Source organism: Lissotriton helveticus, chromosome 1_1 (genome assembly GCF_964261635.1).
Source record: "Lissotriton helveticus chromosome 1_1, aLisHel1.1, whole genome shotgun sequence".
Lineage (NCBI taxonomy): Eukaryota > Metazoa > Chordata > Amphibia > Caudata > Salamandridae > Lissotriton > Lissotriton helveticus.
In genome coordinates, this window is record NC_136057.1 from 999,651,094 (window position 1) to 999,669,745 (window position 18,652).

General features: G+C 44.4%; 1 protein-coding gene across 2 annotated transcripts in view; it reads left to right on the forward strand.

Moving 5' to 3' along the window:
- The window catches only part of COPG2 (coat protein complex I subunit gamma 2), a 408,642-nt gene that overhangs the window by 143,574 nt on the left and 246,416 nt on the right, over window positions 1-18,652 (forward strand). Inside the window, exons 9-12 of one of the 2 annotated variants that reach the window (XM_078677502.1) lie at window positions 7,345-7,502; window positions 8,753-8,782; window positions 9,520-9,653; window positions 11,427-11,494. In XM_078677502.1, the coding sequence (XP_078533628.1) occupies window positions 7,345-7,502; window positions 8,753-8,782; window positions 9,520-9,653; window positions 11,427-11,494 (390 nt within the window). The remainder of the gene's footprint in view (window positions 1-7,344; window positions 7,503-8,752; window positions 8,783-9,519; window positions 9,654-11,426; window positions 11,495-18,652) is intronic. The other variant, XM_078677504.1, reaches the window with a different exon arrangement.

Below are 18,652 nucleotides of genomic sequence, written 5' to 3' on the forward strand. Positions count from 1 at the left end.
CCCATAAGCTTAGCCAGTGATGAGAAAAAGTAGAAAACAAGCATTTGCAATGCAATAGGTCTCGCCTTCACGAAAGTTCGAGCTATTGGCATTGTAAATGACAATGCCTTTTATTTATGTTTTGAAAACATGCACCCACTTTGTACTTATAGTCGTTGCTTTCGAGAAGCAAGGCTGGCAGTTACTGGGCCTCTTTTACTGGCAGCCTTGCTTCTCGTAAGCAAAGACTACAAGTGCAAAGTGTGTGTTTACGCACCGCTTATAGGTTTTCGAAACACATAAATGAAAGGCACTGTCACAATGCTAATAGCTCAAACTCTCATAAAGGCGAGACCTATTGCATTGCAAATGTTTGTTAAACAAGCCAGAACACTGTTGTTACTACGGACTGGCCATAATGTCAAGAAACTGTAGAAGCCGCTCACAACCAACGCTCTTCCTTTTAATCTGTCATGTCCACTTGCTGGTGCTGCACAAAACTGCTCCAAGAACCCGCAGTTGTATGGATCTGAACATAGACTTTTTAGGTCCACATAACGCTTCATCTTTTAGCTTATGAAAAGCACTAATGACATGCCATCCATACCTTTTAGTCTTACGAAATGTTTTGAATATTTTAAAACAAATTTTAACTAAATTGATTGCTAAAAAGGTGGTACCAGATAAATAATATTTTAAGTTGTTTATATGTATATATGCTGATTGCAATGTTTTTTAATTAACTGAGCAATAAAGAATTATTATTATTATTATTATCATATCAGGCAGCCAGGCGCCTGCCCATTTAGCTTATGTACAGCGCCTGACAGCCTGACCTTAACATGGAAAGTATTTGTCAGACTGACCTTTGCTCAGCCTAACAGACATTGTTCATGTTTATAAAACGGTGGGGGGTGAGGACTCTCCACCTTACGGATGAGCTGCTACTGTTAGGTTTATGGAAAGAGCTGGCTATATTGTATAGTGTCTTTAAAATGACATTCCTGCCAAACAAACTGGTTAAACAGTCACTATTTGTGGATGCTCAGTGTATTTCTGTGGTGTACATGACAGGCCTGGCACTGCGAAGGTGAACTGTATTGTGTCAGGTCATTTGTTTACCTATTTATTGCTAAACAGCTACTAATACATACTTAAAGTATGTATCTTGAACTCCCTTGTCCCTTTGAGACATTCTTTAGAAGATTTGGAGAATATTGCTTCCCACACTTAAACAGAATGTATCCTTTTTAGGTCTCGGCCTGCGTAGGCTGAGCTTGCGCAGTCTCGCTGGCGAGCAATTTTGTTTTTCAGTATGGGGGCTTGAACCCGCCCCTCTTCTCCATTGGCTGGCTTCCTAAACGGAGGCCAGCCATTGGAGGCGAGGGGCATCACTCCGTTTAAGACTGATTCGGGGGGGTGGTTTTTACTTTCTTCCTCTTTTCTTTCTCTCGTCATCCCATTGGCTGGAATTTTACCTTCCAGCCAATGGGAAGAGGAGAGAAAGAAAAACACGTCCCCGAATCCCAAAATGAGGCTACGTTTCTCCGAGGCATTTCTGTATCGCCTCAGAGAAACATGGTGGTGTTCAGGGACACCCTCCCTCTGCAAGGAGAGTTCACTGTGGCACACACACTTGGCTGTGATGGGGACTGTATCTCACAGCCCTCCCCGCTGCTCCGATGGCTCTTAACACACGCTGGCACTAGCGCTCTGTCTGGCAGCGTGTGTACAGGGCTCCTATGATCCGGCGAGCTCCTGCTTGTTCTGCATTATGGCTCCCCGGGGCCCCTCGCGCGTCTGTTTTCTGTGTCTTACAAGGAGTACAAAGTGCCTTGACATCGTGATGACCGTTTCTTGCGGCTCGTATTCCACCCCCGACCCGGAGTGACCTCTGGCCAGGGGCGTCATTTAGGCTCCTGCAGTTTTTGCTGGCACAGAGGGATCCAGCCCTCGACCTCCTAATTCCCCCGCCAAAGGAGTTTGTATAGCTGTGTTTAAAAATATATTTTCTAGCGCCGCTCCTCCATAGTTTCTAAGCACTGCAGATAACTGCCTTCCCCTGGCTCGCACGCTGCTATTATGGAATTTTTTTAAGTAAAGCAATGCGACGTGCGATCAGTGTCCCCTGTCACCAGGGAAGCATTAAACGCATCTTTATTGAAACCTGAATGATCGCAGCCTCTGCAGGCACGGGGTAGGCCGGGTACCCAGGTCAGCCTGAAGTGGGGCCCACCCTTTTCACGTGACCAGCGTGAGATGCAGCAGGGGAGGCCAGCATTCGCAGTATGTCTCCTCCGAGAGATGTCAAACTAATGCTTGCTTTTCCAGCGGCTGACAGATGCCAGAGCTCGCGGGCCTTCCCGACGTTCTGCAGGGGGGATGCAAAGCGTCAGCGTTTCCGGTGCTCGATTTGAGATGTTAAACTTCACCTTTCCCTGCGTTTCACAATTAAAATAAATGTCAGCTTCACCAGTGGTCACGGTGAGATTTGAAAGTACAGATGTTGAGAATTTTAAAGCGTTATTGGCAACTTTCTCGGGTTTTCGATGTCAGATGTACAACAAGGCATACTTTAGTGATTCAAACACCTCGGAGTTGGATGTAAAACGTCAGCGTTTACAGGGGATAATAACTCAATGCAAAGAGTCAGGTTTTCCAGTGTGTTATCGTGAGAGATAAAACGATAGGTTCACGCGGTTCCGGGTGAGACATTCTAATTCGGATTTTCTAGTCCCTCAGAGTGAGATATTAAATGTCATTTGTTGGGGGCTCAGTCAGATATGAAAAGACATGGACGCTTTTCCAAAGGATCGGAAAAATAGCGTGGACCTGCCAATCAACTCACTCCTGGTTGGAGCTGCCCATGCACGAGGGGTTAGCCTGACCCGACCGGAAGCGCGACGCCCAGCCCCTTGCCCTTGCTTAGACAGGTTTGATGTCAACAAAGCCTGGAATACTTTCCTTCCACGAAGGACCGCTCTTCGGAATGGACTTTTCTCCCACCCCTCACTGAGGTCAGAATAGGACAATACTCCTGAGGTTATTGGTTTTTGGTGTGTGTGTGTGTGTGTGTGTGGAAGCGGTGGGGGTGGTGGTGGTGGGCGTGAGGTGATTTTGTGTACGTGTACGTGTGCGCATGCATGCACGTGTGTGGCCTTGTTTGGTGGGTGGTAGGCTGTTTTCTATCTGTGCGCATGTGTGTGCGCTGTGTGTTGTGTGAGGATGCATGTGCCTGCAGTGCATTTTTTTTATCTGACACCGTGTTATGTGCATGTGTGTGATCTGTGTGTACGTGTGCAGTGTACTTCCTGTCCAGTTTGGTGTGCGACCGACGAATTGTAGAGCATGCACCTGGGTGTGCAACAACAACGTTGTTTCTTGGATTGTGTGTGGACAATTGAGTGCCTGTTTCGGTGTGAAAGTATTGCTGGTGTGTTTGTGTGCAAGTTTGTGAGTGAGCGTGTGTTTGTGTGCATGTGCAGATGTATGGTGTTTGTGAGGCTTGGGGTATGTATGTGTTTGGTGAGTGTTTGGGAACCCGCGCCATCCGCTGGACGGGGACACTATCCCCGGTCCCTGTGGACTTGGGGCCCTGCCCGCCTCCTGGTGGCCTCCTCCCAGGCCCCATCCCGCTTGCACCGCTGTAACTGCCGGACACTTCCAGGGCCTCCGGGAACCGCAGACGGGCCGCCTGAGACCGGGACGCTCAGACGTTATCCGGCGAGGAATCCCGCTTGCTGCTCCGTTCCCAGGCTCCGAGCCTGCAGGGCAGATGACGCCGGCCTTTTCAGGGGTTTACTTTTGGGGCTGCTGGACAGAACTAGTGAATTAAAATGGCCTTGGGTCTCAAACCTGCGCTTGCAGATGAAGTCATCGTGTCAGGATTGGTACAGGACTGCGATGCCAGCCTCTCCGGGATTGGTCAAGAGTTGGGAGCTGGAGCCTACAGCATGAGGTATCAGTTTACAAAATGTGCCAATTTTCTTTGGTATCTGTAGCACTTTTGTGTACATAACTGCTAACGTAAAAACATCTTCCCATGCCATTATCTCAACTGTCTGTTGTGAAATATTATATAGTTCGCAGTTGTCTGTTTTGTGCCATTCAATTATATACTTCTCTTTTCTGATTGAGGATCATTGTAAAGTTGGCAGTAAGAGCAATGAGAAAGGGAAAGACTTGCAAATCGATGGTTACAATGGGGTTAATTTACAAAGCTTTTATCTTGTTTAAGTTGCATTTACGCCTGGATCAAGACAGAGCAAGTGATTGTGATTCATTAAGGTGTCATGTACTTGCACAAGTTCGTTTTATATATTGGTTTGTAACTGTATTTATATAGTGCTTACTACCCCTGACAAGGTGTGGTTGGGTGGATTGAGTCAGTGGATGAATGGAGTTGAGTGGTGGCTGGGTGGATGGACTTAGTGGGTGGGTGGGTGGATGGAGTGTGTGTGTGTGGCTGTGTGCGTCTGTAGCTGTGTGCGTCTGTAGCTGTGTGTGTGTGTGTGTCTGTGTATGTGGCTCTGTGTGTGTAGCTCTGTGTGTGGCTCTGTAGGTAGGTATGTATGTGTGTGGGACTCTGTGTGGGTCTGTGTTTGTGTGTGGCATTTGCGAGAGATTAAGCTATTGGCATTGTAAGTTTATCACACCCCAGCAAGACTGCAGCGTTTCGGCTTACGAGATAGCGCGACCTGTGACAGATGCAATGCACCAGAAGCAGGGTTCATACACTTGGCGTGGGAGTGCCCGGGGGTGCAACACTTCTGGGGGGCAGTGTTTCAGGAATTAGGTAATATGCTCCAAGAAGAGATTGCTCCATCCCCGACGCTTGCGTTGCTAGGTTACTCCAAGACATTGCCTAGGGCGCAGCGCAGGATTGTTGACATGGGGTTGCTGATGGCGAAAAGGAGGTTAGCAATGTGCTGGATGAGAGGCCCACTACCCACGACCGCGCAATGGATGAATGATTTGACACACTATTGCACGCAGTCAGAAAACTACAGTGAACTTCTTCCCCCCAAGAGTAGACCCAATTCTGGGGATTATTCTTCGACTATAGGAGGTTGAGCACAGCAGAGGCAGCTAGTAACGGGGAGGACAGGCGAGGTAGCACCACAGGGGAAGCAGAGGAAAGTGAAATGCTAGAATGAGTGGTCGTACAGTCGGGTACATTAGTGGTGAAGCGCCCTAAGGTCACTAGTGGGCTAGGATGTCGCTAGTCTGGCTGGGTCTGATTAGGACTATGTCACGATAAGTTACACACGGTAGCGTGATTGCGAGTGTAGAGTACACACCTCTGGTACAGTAGCAGTTGGGGTTCCTTTTGTTTTACCTTTTTCTTGGTTGGTTCCTTTTTATTGGGAAAAAAAAGCGATGTTTTAATACTGTAGATCCTGGACGCTAGCAAATTCTTTAATCCATTCATGGAATTCGTGTACTGAAGGCCGCCCGCCCTCCGGGTTGTGGGCTAAGTGGCTGTGTATACTTAACGGTGTAATGGAACTCTGCATATCACACTGGTTTTCGGGACTACGTGTCCATCTGTAAGTATGTTGTATGCATCGCAAGGAATAAATAAAATTAAAAAAATAATAATAAAAAAGCTATTGGCATTGTAAATGACACTGCCATTTATTTATCTGTTTTCAAAACCAACACATAAATAAAAATGTTGTCACAATAGCTCTAACTTTTTCAAAGGCGAAACCGTTGCATTGTAAATGCTTGTTATGGCTATTATAGAACGGAAGATGAAAAATACATCAACCCCACAGATATGTGCGAAAGGAAGAAAAACACTCCATGCCCGTTCACACAATTCTCTATTTTCACAGCAGCACTCTGTGGAGTTGTTTACACCATAACTAAAGTACATACGATATATGTATTTAAGAATGTACCTTATTAAAAGGCAGTTTTTTGTACGTGATCCTGGCTGCATTTAGACATGATGAGCGCTTTTATTTCCGAGCTCAGTTCTAACTTGGCTCTGTGTGCGTAGTGGCTCTAAAGTCTGAGTACAATTTTCTTCCACTTTCTCTTCAGTGGGTGATGGGTTGTCCTGTGCAGGCATTGTTTTACCTCTTAATGAAATGGGGCTTTAAACTAAAAATAGCATCCAAGTTAGTGTACATTTTAAAAGAGGCACTGGCTAGGACCATTGAATGGGTGTTATTAAAAGACAGGAACCCTGAATTTAAAAAATCAAAGATGCTATTAGTTATCTTTGGGGACTCATTGTGTTTAACAGTGCTTTAAAAAATAATTAAGAGCATATTCGGCCTCTTTCCATGTTCATCTGTTGTCGTTGGGGCGACAATGTGTGACCTGCATGTTCCGTAAGTGCTACCATGTGCAGTTCAACCATAGAACACTTGGCAATTATTTTATGTAAGCTAGTAGATAATAGACTATTGGTCGCACATCCGCAGATGTGGAATCCTGTAACTAGAATCCTAGTCTTGGTAAGAGTCGAGCAGCTGTGTGCCGCCAACAGCTACACCCAGGATCCTGAATTCGGCCGTCTCTGCAATCACTTATCCTACCACTTTATTTCTACATAGCTACTCACATGCACACCCATGCAGTCATCTAGCTATCCAGTCCTGTATTTACTCACCTATTCGTACAAATTGATTTTCTTAAACATTTATCCATCGATTCATTTAGTTACCCATTAATTAATTCATCCATGCACTCACTCTGCCAACCATCTAATGCATGTGACTTAATCTTTTATTGACTAACTCGCAAATCCGTATTAACACAAATACAATATTACCACTCAATGAAGAAGCACTTTACATACTGAATTTGGTCATGCTTGTTAATCATCCCAATATCCAAAGAACGATGTCCTCCTCCTAATTGAAGCGACTGCGTCCTGCTATTTTGTGTAAATAATTTTTGTAAAATGCTACCAAGTTGGTAATGGCCATTCCTTTGGGATAATCACCTTTCCATTATGCTGGCACCTCAGAAGTGGGCGTGTTTCCTAAACAAATTGTTTGACCTCAGACGAGAGCTTGTGGAAACGTTGAACCTATGCTTATAAAGTGGAATATAAACCTCTTTTGTTGCTGAAATTGTCATTTTTTTACTAACATTTTTTGCAAGACCAGTTTGCTTCTGGGGAATGCGGGGGGAGAAAGAGCTACAAATTAAAACATTTAAGTGGGTGTGGGACGAGGGGGTTATTACTCTTGCTCTAGATGATGTTTTCAAGTAGTACCGTTGATTTAAAGGTTGTAAATAATAATAAATGTGGGGGTATGTTTCTGATAGACAGAAACACTAGAGAAGCTCTGAGCTTATGACGTGTAGTGGAACACACCTCTGTCCCTTCATTTCTTTGGACAGTACCATGCATTGGGCCTCCTCTACTACCTGCGAAAGAATGACCGTCTTGCTGTTACGAAGATGCTGAATAAATTCACCAAGTCTGGCTTGAAGTCTCCATTTGCGTACTGCATGCTGATCCGCATAGCCAACCGTCTTTTGGAAGAGTCAGAGGGCGGGTGAGCATCTTAGTTCCAGCAATATTTTTTGCTGTCTTTTAGTTTTTTATCCTCTGCTATCCATTTACTTCTCTTCTAACTGCTGCTTCTTTCCTGAATATTTTTTTCTCCGATTTTTTTTGTTTCACCACACACCACCATCCTCTGAATTGCCATTTTCATGAAAAATCTATAAAATGTTTTGAATAATCAAAATGCAAGTTGTCAGTTATGTAGTGGAGATTTCAAGTGTGTGACAGCAGAGGTTTATGCATCTGTTTAAGATCCTATGGTTCCTTAACATGATGGGATTGGTGGGCCTGCCTGCTGGTCAATCTAACCTGCCAGTGAGGTGGCTAAAGAGGGTATGTTCTGTATTACCATTCTGTTTCTAAAACCAGGGTACATGGGATTAGACTGAGACCTGGTAGACATGAGATGTGTAAATAGTATAATTGTACATGAAGAGTGGGGAATGCCCAGGCAGCTGGTGAAAATGCATTTCAGAAATTCATTCACAAGGGATTCTAGTGGAGTGAAAGTTTATGGTATGGCCGTAGATGTGAAATTGGGCTCTAGAGAGCCTGGTGTGTTGTCTATCCTAGTGTTATGGCTACATAATATTCATCATTCACGCAAATTTGAGTGGGAGATATGCTTTCACCATCCATTTTGCAGGTTACTGTAAGAATCAATAGGTAATATCACAAAGGGGTACACAAGCACACACAAACCCCACACACCATTCTGCACTCTTCCCGGCATTAGCCCTCCCAGAAATGCTTCAAACTGTAGCATGAGCCAGCCTTGTCCTATTGTTTTCAAATTTAATCTTCCTTCATCAGCTTTTATGTCTTGAAAGCTGTCAGTTTGCACAAAATCACTTTAAGGTTGGAGGGAGTGTAAGACATCCAAGTGTAAGACATCCAACCGCATGTTTTTTGTTTAAACAGACATGGGTAAGCTCATTATAGTCCCTCCCTCCCACCCGTGTTGGGCACACCCTGGTGAAGGCTTTAATATGTTGATCAGCAGAGTAGCGCCTTGATTTGCTAGAGTCCAGCATGAGGAGGGCAGTAAAGCTAGAAGGCAACAATCAGCACAGCTGTGCATTCATTTGTTAGGGCCCAGTTTTGGGGTGATGCGGAGCAGTCCAGTATGTTGATGATGATGATCCTATAAGCAGCTCAATGATTTGCTAGGGTCCAGTGTGGGGAGGGCAGTCCAGCTGCACAGCAACTCATATCCTTGAAATGCTTATTTCTTCCCAGGAAGGAGAGTGACTGCAGAAAGAAGTCTGGGTATGTAGCACCTGTTGGTTCTCTTTATGTGTACCAATTAACTCTTACTCACAAGGTGAACAGTTGTGCACAGCCTTCCTTTACATCCCTTTCTTTCTCTTTCTTTACTTTAAAAATACACCTGCAGTTTGTACTGTGGCAGCATTGTGGTGGAAAGAGTCTGAGCGCCTTAAAACATTCCTTAATCTGCGCGATCTTTAACACAATCACTAGTTGCTGGGTATGATATTAGTTGTTGATGGTTGATGGTTGAGGTCATAAAGCATTGGTAGCAACGTTTTTAGTTTGATTTTTCACTTATGAAATTGAGTAGCCTTTGGTGGTGTCTTTGAATCACAAGAATTCCTTTTCTGTAACGCAGTGGTGACAGCATGGCTCTAATTTGCCTCCTCCCTCCCAATCATAACACACCGTGCCCAATTGTTCTACAGGGACCGTCGAGAAGAGGATGGCTAGGGTGGTGATGCTGCTACAATGGGGTGCCATTAATGTTCTGTGGTGTGAGAATTGGGGTTAAGGCTAACCATTTAATTTCCTAGCAATTGTATTAATTTTGTTTAAGCAGTGTGTGCACTGGTAGACACCATACATAAAATGATATTGCCCCACAGGTGAGGGAGTACGGGAATCCATTGCTTCCTTGGGTGTTGCGTTCCTTCCAATGTTTGTCACTGTAATACCTGTTATTATACTGTAAACACATGTTTATTTAATCATTAAAACTTTAATTTTGACAGACATGAGAGTCCCTTATTTGATTTCATTGAGAGCTGCCTCCGTAACAAACACGAAATGGTTATTTATGAAGCTGCCTCCGCAATCATCCACCTTCCCAACTGTACAGCCCGAGAGCTTGCACCTGCTGTTTCAGGTAAGTGCATGAAATGGGTAATGTTGCCTAGTCATGGCTTTGACATCTGCAGAATCGGAATGGTTCAAAAGTGGTGTGCATTGGACCTTTATCTCTCTCAAAATAATATGCATAGTTGGGACCTCCTCCCTGTTGTCCAGTTAGACAGCAGAGAAGTTTCTCCTCCTTTGATCTCATCATTGGTTGCAAACAACTGAGAGGAGGCAGTAGTTACCCATTTCCTCATGGATGAGATAACAAATGATTGAGACAGAAAGCAGTCGGCCACTAAGGCCTTTTGTTTTGCTGAAGGAACTCTTATTCGTTAGATATCTGTGACACAAGGCGTGCATTCATACCACCTCTTATGAATGAGTTGAAACATTCAAGTGAAGAATGGATGCTAACTTTACATTTAGCAAAAAAACAATGTTTGAGATAAAGGAGAAACCTAGATTAAATGCTTGTTCAAGGTCCCAAAATAAAGACTGGCCGTCCTATTAACGTCTGTCTAATGTTTCAAGATGCACAACAATTAGAATCTTCTGCCAGTTCTGCCCTGTTCCTCTTTTGTGTGACAGTCAAAGTCCTGAGCTCTCTCGTAGCTTTAGGCTCTGCAGGGTTACCTGTTCTTGGTCATTTAACAGAAGAGGTACAGAAGAGTCCAACCGTCTAAAAGGATATTAGCTGCTAGTGCAGAGTGTGTATGTTGTAACTGCCCACCTGACTGCACCAGAAGGAAACATTTATCTAGAGTCATTGAAGATTGCAACAAGCAAGAAAAGAATAGTACAAGGGCACTGTTTCTAAGGGATTGATGGGATTTATTTAAGGGGGACAGGAAAGCTGTGGAAGGTAACAGCGTAATGAACATCAAAGTTTAGACCAGTTTTTGATTGTGTGATGCATCTTTTGGGTGCTAGTCTTGGCTGCAAAACCAATACTATAATGTACACAACTCTCAGGAATTGAGTCTGTTGTATAGGGTGTCCTGTCACTTAACATTATGTGTCATACTTGTCCAGCCTGTTCAATACCACTAACTCCTCTGCTCTCAGTGAAATAAAAATGAGAAATTGTGGCCACATCAATGCAAATTAAACCATTACCTATTCAGTTATTATCAGCAAGGGCAAACCAGATGTTTCATTAAATACCATGTAGTTGTTCTTCTGTAATTCTCATCTTGATGTCATGACAAGGCCTAACAGTTTCTTCATTGCTTTCAGTCCCTGCCTAATTGAGAATTAACATACATTGTGTCTTCATATTGCTCTATTGAACTTTAAACCAGACAGAGAGCCAGGAGTAACTTGCAAAATATATTACTTGGTGTACGGCTTACTTTGAGGTGTAAACCATGACACTGTGACCACTGCAAATATATAAATAGTGGTAAGATTTATCAAAGGTGCATGGAGAAAGACCATTCTGTTACTAGATGGTTAGAGATCCCTCCCCAATGACCTGTGATTTGCAAAGTCAAGGTATAAGATGAGCAAATTGGTAACTCAAACTACATGTGGTGTATGTAGACTATTTTTCACATTTGACTCCGGATCATGACCTTTGCAATACCCTCTGGCAATATTTTATATCGAATAAAACAAAAAAAAAATGTCTGCCGCTCTGGGTGTTTGAACATTGGATGTGACTTGGGGAAACTTAGATTTTGTTATGCCTCCCACAAAATCAAATGGCAAAATGGGGTTTCTGCATAGGGAGAGATGAATATGTGATGCTCAGTGCCTGTAAATTTTTTCTAAATGTTACTCTTCTTATGATCCTGTTTAGTTTTGCAGCTTTTCTGTAGTTCACCCAAGCCTGCTCTGAGATATGCTGCTGTTCGTACTCTTAACAAGGTGAGTGTCGGACTTAATCCAGGAAATTTAATGACTACAGCTTTCAGTTTAGTCTATTTTTTAACTATAGTAATTAACATATTTATACCTCATAGTCATAAATCATATATATATGTTGCTAATGTAGAAGCAGCCAATGTTTGAACGCATGAAAACATGTTTTTATTTTGGTGACTCTTGTAAATTACATTGTTGCATCAATTCTAAAATCGTTTAAGAGATTCAAGAGCTATACATTACTTACTTTAAAAGCTCATAATAGATAATAGTTTAAAGTTGATAGCATGTTTAACTTGATAGCCAAACATCACTGAGGTGACAAGTATTTAAATGTTATTACCTGAAGTAGTCCTGAGGCATCCTGGAAGGGCGGGAGTTTGTTGTGGAATCTGTTCTAGTAACCTCAAATCCTTAAAATATAATTCACAATCCAATGTGAGTAGTAAAAGCCAAGATGTACCTAAAGCTACGAAATGGCACTAAATGAGGACTGCCCTAAACATACTTCTAGTTGAATCCAGGATCACGTTCAAAACTCCTGCATTATACACAAAGCATATAAGTCACAAGTCCTGGCTACATTTACATTCGGTCCTGCCCTTTCTGTCCAGCTACACATCTGTCTTTCTATACCCATCTTATCAAGCAACCCCCTCTTTAAGATACTTAACTGAGGAGAAAGGGCCATGGGGTTTGAGGACCCAAGATTATGGAACAGCTTTAGCCCTTATCTGCAAGCACAAGCTTATTACCTTCAGTACAGGCAACTCTTGAAAACCAAATCTTTTGAAGACCCTCTGTGAAATCCAAATTTGCGTGAGAGTGATAGAAGAATGCAAAAACAACAGTTGATGGACAGAATGCAGAACAATGTCATACATTCACCCCAGTACAGTGATCTGGGCCTAAATCCATCGTTTTTGTGCTCTACCATGCTATTCCAGTTTGAACCCAGCCATATGCAAATCAGTCTTGACCCTGTGCCCCATGGGAACAGTCCAGCCCGAACTGCCAAGCCAGGTCCTCCCTGGACTGGAAACAACAGCCCGAACTGCTAAGCCAGGTCCTCCCTGGACTGGAAACAAGCATCCTAGGACTGGTTTCAGGCTTTCGGGATTAATCGTGACATGCATCATCATCGGCGTATATCTCCTCCCTGGTTACGCTCTAGTTAGGAAAAGAGGACACGGTTGTCGGGTAGACAAGGGTTAAAAACATCTGGGGTTAAAAACGTATTCCTCACAATACAATAGTGTGACTATAGGATGGCACCAGATATGCATGACCTTTGAACAACCCAGAAATAGGGTAGGAAGTATGAATGCGAGCTCATCCATTGATTAATGCATGCACACCCCCCTAATGGCATGGTGGACCCATTATCTTACAGAAGAATGGAGAATCAACTAAACAGTTACATGACAAAATGAAGATTAGGTGGTGTTGTCTATTGTGCATGCATTAATCAATGTATGAGCTCACAGTCGTACATCCCCTATTTCTGGTTTGTTAGAAGGCCAAAGTTCAGTGTGAGGCGACCTCTGCTTTGTATTCTCCAATTTAACCAAAGATTAAGTTGAAACAGAAATGATTAGAACCAACAGCTTGGGGGTATAATTCAAGCAAGGAACGTAAGGGTTACCCCCAACAGGTCACTTGTCACCCTTCTATCCTACAGCCACATAGTACCTTGTGGCGCTTACTAATGTGAGTATTCTTTTTTTTGCCTCACCAACAGACCCACTTCGGGTTCATTTGTATAAAGAACTAGTGCCAAACACCAAGTTGCTCTTGACGTTATTAGTGATTAGTCATACTCTGTGGTCCGGTCAAGTGCTGCACAATTGGTGGTATTTTCACCTTTTTTTTTTTTTACATACAGTCACGGCTTGATACCTTTCTAATAACTGACTGGTACCAAACCTTCCCTGCAGAATATGCTGCCTCTTGGAGAAAGATTGTTGTGCTTGGTACTGTACAGGATGGTATTCTGAAGTGATTTTGAAAAAACTGCACAGTTGAACTGCAAACTCATTAAGTTACATTTAACTGTGCCTCTTCCAAAACTAGCTGCCCTCTCCAGCATCCTTGACCTGAATGGATACCACTTTAGATTGTGTCAGATCATTCGCGAAGCCCGAAGACTTCCTTGTCCCATTTGAAGGCTCGAAAACTGGAACGACTCCTGGAACGACTCCTGCCCAATTGAAAGAGTTCAATGAGGCCATGCGCCTCCTATTTGGGCATCCCAATCCTGTCAACATGTCTTTGGGCCCCGTAGGGTCAGAAGGGGCCCCTTCTGGTTTTGCACCAGCAATGCCCCCAGGGATCCATTTCTAGATCCGGACTGATGCCGGTCGTGCTATCTTGACTTTCCCTGGCAATTGTCCTGAAGCTCCCCCCAGCGACGTCATTCCCATGCCACTCCGAGCCGGAGGGGCGTCATTAACAATTACTTCGATACCGGCCAGAGCCTTGCCTACTAGATTGGAGCCAGAGACTTATTTTTATTGGCCCGGCATTGGGAAAGACTGGAAGGGGTCACTGGACCCTTTAGAATGCCAGTCCTATGAGGAAGAACAGAGTCTGGACTGGTGTGAGGACCTGGGTGAGGCCAGCTTCCTGGATACATCTCCAGATGATGGTTTGCTTTCTCCCCTTACTGTGGTTATGGAGGAGGGAGATTCTTACACAATGGTGTTGCAGAGGGCTGCTGAGGTGCTCAAATAAATAAATAAACAAATAAATGATAATAATAGTAATAAATAATACCAGCATTTGTAAAGCGCACAGCTACCTCCGGAGAGGTGTCCCGGCGCTGGGGGCTGTCGGGAAGATTAGGCGAGCCATTGCCCAGAGTCTCATGGTGCTGGGATAACCTGCCCCCAACGCCGAGGATCGAACTGTGAACACTGTGGTCCGGAGTCTGGTACACTGTCCACTGCGCCACACCTCTTCCTTGACCTTCAGCTACCCACAGTGGCAGTCGAAACTAATCTCTTGACAGAGCAGCTGCAACCAGGAGTCTCCACGTCGGAAGCCTTACTTCCATTCAATGTCACCTTCTCTTGACATGATGCTGGGTACCTGGTCCAAACCCAACACAGGGGCTCCTGTGAATTGGATGATTGCCCACTGCCACTGCCCCTTCCTGGGGACTCAAACCTCCTCACGCAACATCCTACCCTGAGAGCTTGGTGGTCCAAGCCTCTACCTCCCCAGGGACTTTCCCTACCGCTCCCCTGGATAGGGAATTCAAGAGGCAGGACTCATTTGGGAAGATGTTTTCTTCAGCAAGCCTGACATTATGGTCTGTGAACACTGCATGCCTTTTGGGTCTTTAATCCCAGATTTTGTGTGATACCTTTGTGCAAGTACTGCTACAGGCCCCGGAGGAAGCCCAAGCTGCACTCTACCAGATAGTCACTGACTGGAAAGATACAGCAAATGTCACACTTTGTTGCAGGCTTGACATGACCGACTCGCTAGGCAGAGCGGTTTCCACAACAGAGGTCCTTAAGCAACACGTCTAGCTGAGGATGACTTGCTTTTCAAGGGATGTCCAAGCTACCCTTATGGACATGCCTTTCAATGGAACCAGTTTCTTTGGAAACAAGTCCAATCCAGCGCTCAAGAGTTTTAAGGATTCTCGTACTACAGCCAGATCCTTGGGCCTCTCTGCTGCCCCACGTTCACATCAATCTGCCTTTAGCGACTAGTGAAGGGGCGTTCAACGGTGCTGCTTCCTGCCCTGCCACTGCGCCGCACAAACTCCCCAGTTTCTGCGTGGCTAAGTGCCTGGTACCCACAGACCTCGTGGGTCAGGTGCCCAGCAGTCTGGTCAGTCTGCCCCGTCCCCCACCTGTAACAGCCTCAAAATCCTCCTAGTCTGCCCCTTACCACCATGCACCTAGTTAGCAGCAGGATTTGCTATCATCGGTCCCACTGGCAGTCCATAACATCGGACAGGTGGGTTCTGCAGATTGTCCGAAGGGGCTACTCTCTCCTCTTCAAGACTATCTTTCCCCCAGTGCCACAATATCATGACCGTCTGATGGAGGATCATCTGGCCTTCTCCGCGAGGAGGTAATGACCGAGGGAGCCATAGAGATGGTTCCTGTGCCAGAAGTAGGCTGTTGTTATTCCAGCTACTTTATGGTTTCCAGAAAGGACATCCGCCTTCGTCCTATCTACGATCTCCAGACTCTCAATCTGTTCCTCAAGAAGGAGAAATTAAAAAAGCTCATGTTGACTCAGGTCTTGTCTGCCCTGGATCCAGGAGACTGGATGTTAGCGTTGGACTTGCAGGGCTCCTATTTTCATATTCCTGTCCTGTCTGCCCATCGGCGCTATCTGTGGTTTGTGGTTGGCCACACACACTTTCAGCTCACCGTACTCCTCTTTGGCCTTACCAGTGCTCCTCGGGTTTTCACCAAGAAGATTGAGGGGGTAGCAGCTCATCTACAGAGATCAGGGGTGCCAGTCTTCCCCTATCTCGACAACTGGGTGTTGAAGGCGGGCTCGTCCCACTCTGTCATCTCCCACCTCCAAACTACGGTGAACCTTCTAACTCGCTGGGGTTCAATATCAATGTGCTGAAGTCACACCGACTCCCTCTCAGATACTCCATTCATTGGAGCTGTTCTGGACATGGTGCAGTTTTCGGGCTGATCCTCACAAGCTACGAGGCCAGGATATTCAGGCTATGATACCGATTTTTCTGCCTTTATCCTTGGTTTTGGTGAGAATGACTCTGAGGCTGCTGGGTCTCATGACCACCTGCATCCACATGGTAACACATGGCAGATGGCAGATGGCACATGCGGGCTGCAGTGGGACTTGAATTTCCAGTGGGCGTAGCATCAGGGTAATCTCTGACGTGGTCCAGAACTCAGTAGGGACTGCGAAGGATTTAAGGTGGTGGCTAATGGATGAAGATTGGGCCAGTGACAGAACCCTCTTCTTTTCCCAACCTGATATCACTGTAATGACGGATGTGTCAATCAAGGGAAGCTGGTACAAGTGTTCACGGACAACACCACCACCATGTGCTTCTGCAACAAATAGGGTGGGGTGAGGTTGTGAACCCTTTGTCAAAAGGCGCTGCATCTTTTGACATTTCAAGAGAAACAGGGGAACCCTACTCATTAAGGAACCAGGGTAATAGTTATATAGGAAAAACAGTGGTTCCTGTGGAATGATATACCATGAGGTTATGAAACATAAGCACAATTGTAATATAGAGGGTTAGATAATGGCAGAGCGCGAAGGAACTACTAACACACTGATTCCATTGTAGTATATTGTGTGGATTTTTTAAACAAAGTTAGGAGTAACCATTATACATCAAAACAACATTTGTGCATAGTGTTCCAAGTGACAAAGGGAACTTAAACCTAAGTGACAATGTGAATACTATATACAAGGTTTCCACAGTTTGTGCAAGTCGACCACAATAAAAATAATTCCATGTGACCGGCAGCTATATACAGTGATATGTGCTGGGAAAATGGTTCGCTTCTTCTGTTTGTCGACGGCGTTTCGACCCTCAAAACAATGTGGGGTCTCTTCAGGACTATTGATGGAGGGATATCTAAATGGGAATGAAATAAAACGAGCATAAGGCCCATATACCAGCACAAATGCGAAAAAAGGAAAACAAAGCAGTTGGTTAAAAGGTACCTGATTTTATGATTGCGCAGCCTTGTGAAAATGGTGTGCCATACGTGAAGAATAGAGGAAAAGGGTTTACTCACATGAGGACCCATCCGGGTACTATGTTTGTGAGAAAATAATCAAAGAAGAATGTTGCAATTACTGATAATAGGACAATGCGCTGTGTGGAATGAAATACAAGTTTCACCGAGGTTCTTACCTCAATGTGAGGCAGGCTGTCAATCCAATGGGGTATGTAGGTAGGCCAGAGGGGGCTCAATTAATTTTATGCCACAGCTGTGGCGTTGTAGAATCCCTTTGTGGATTAACAGTGACAATGCACTGGGAGTTTCTCTGGATATTCAAATAATAATGATATAGGGGTCAGTATGCTAAAATAACCACTTCCCTTTGCTAAACAACTGTCGTGATATAACAATTGTGGCCTGAATACACCTGTATGTCATCTGACACCCAACCGCTTTATTTAATTCATTTTTGATGTGACATTTGAACTGTATATATTAGATCTACTCTCTTGAAATACATGTTCACTAACTAAGAATTACAACTTTGAAATGTCTGCACGCATACAATGTTCACACTCCGTGAGGTGCTCAGCATGCGTGATTGCGTATTACAAATACAGGCGAAATTCGGATTTTTGTAAATATATAAAGTATATATGTCATTTTACCTGTTCTTCCCTATTTAGTACCCCTCACCGATATTGTGCCTTAATTTCTACCTATTAACAGAGAATTCACCACTGTCATTAGCGCAGCAACACCACCATTGTGCCGCACCTTTTAGTTCTTCAGCTCTCACTGAAGTCTTTTTTCACTCTTTACCGATCACGAAACCGGAGAACCGGATTGCTCGGTGCAGCGGTTTTCCCTAGCTTGGTCTGCCGGTTTCCCATGGCAAAAAGAGCGGGAAACCTTGTATATAACAATCCTCTCTGGATGAGGATCTCTGTCATCGTACCCGATCAAGCTGACTGACGCAGCTTTTTTTTTAATCTACACGCGGAGAGCGCTGTCCTGCTTTTCTAATCTTCTACCGAGGTAAGAAATCGCACATCCAGGCGGCTTAGCCCTTGCGCTCAGCTCTTATTTTAGCATACTGACCCCTATATCATTATTATTTGAATTTCCAGAGAAACTCCCAGTGCATTGTCACTGTTAATCCACAGAGGGATTCTACAACGCTACGGCTGTGGCGTAAAATTAATTCAGCCCCTCTGGCCTACATACATAACCCATTGGATTGACAGCCTGTCTTCACATTGAGGTAAGAACCTCAGTGAAACTTGTATTTGATTATGCACAGCGCATTATCCTCAAGTGAATAATACCTTTTCCTCTATTCTTCACGTGTGGCACATCATTTTCACAAGGCTGGGCAATCATAAATTCAGGTACCTTTTATCCAACGGCCTTTATTTTCCGTTTTTCTCATTTGTGCCGGTATATGGGCCTTATGCTCTTTTTATTTCATACC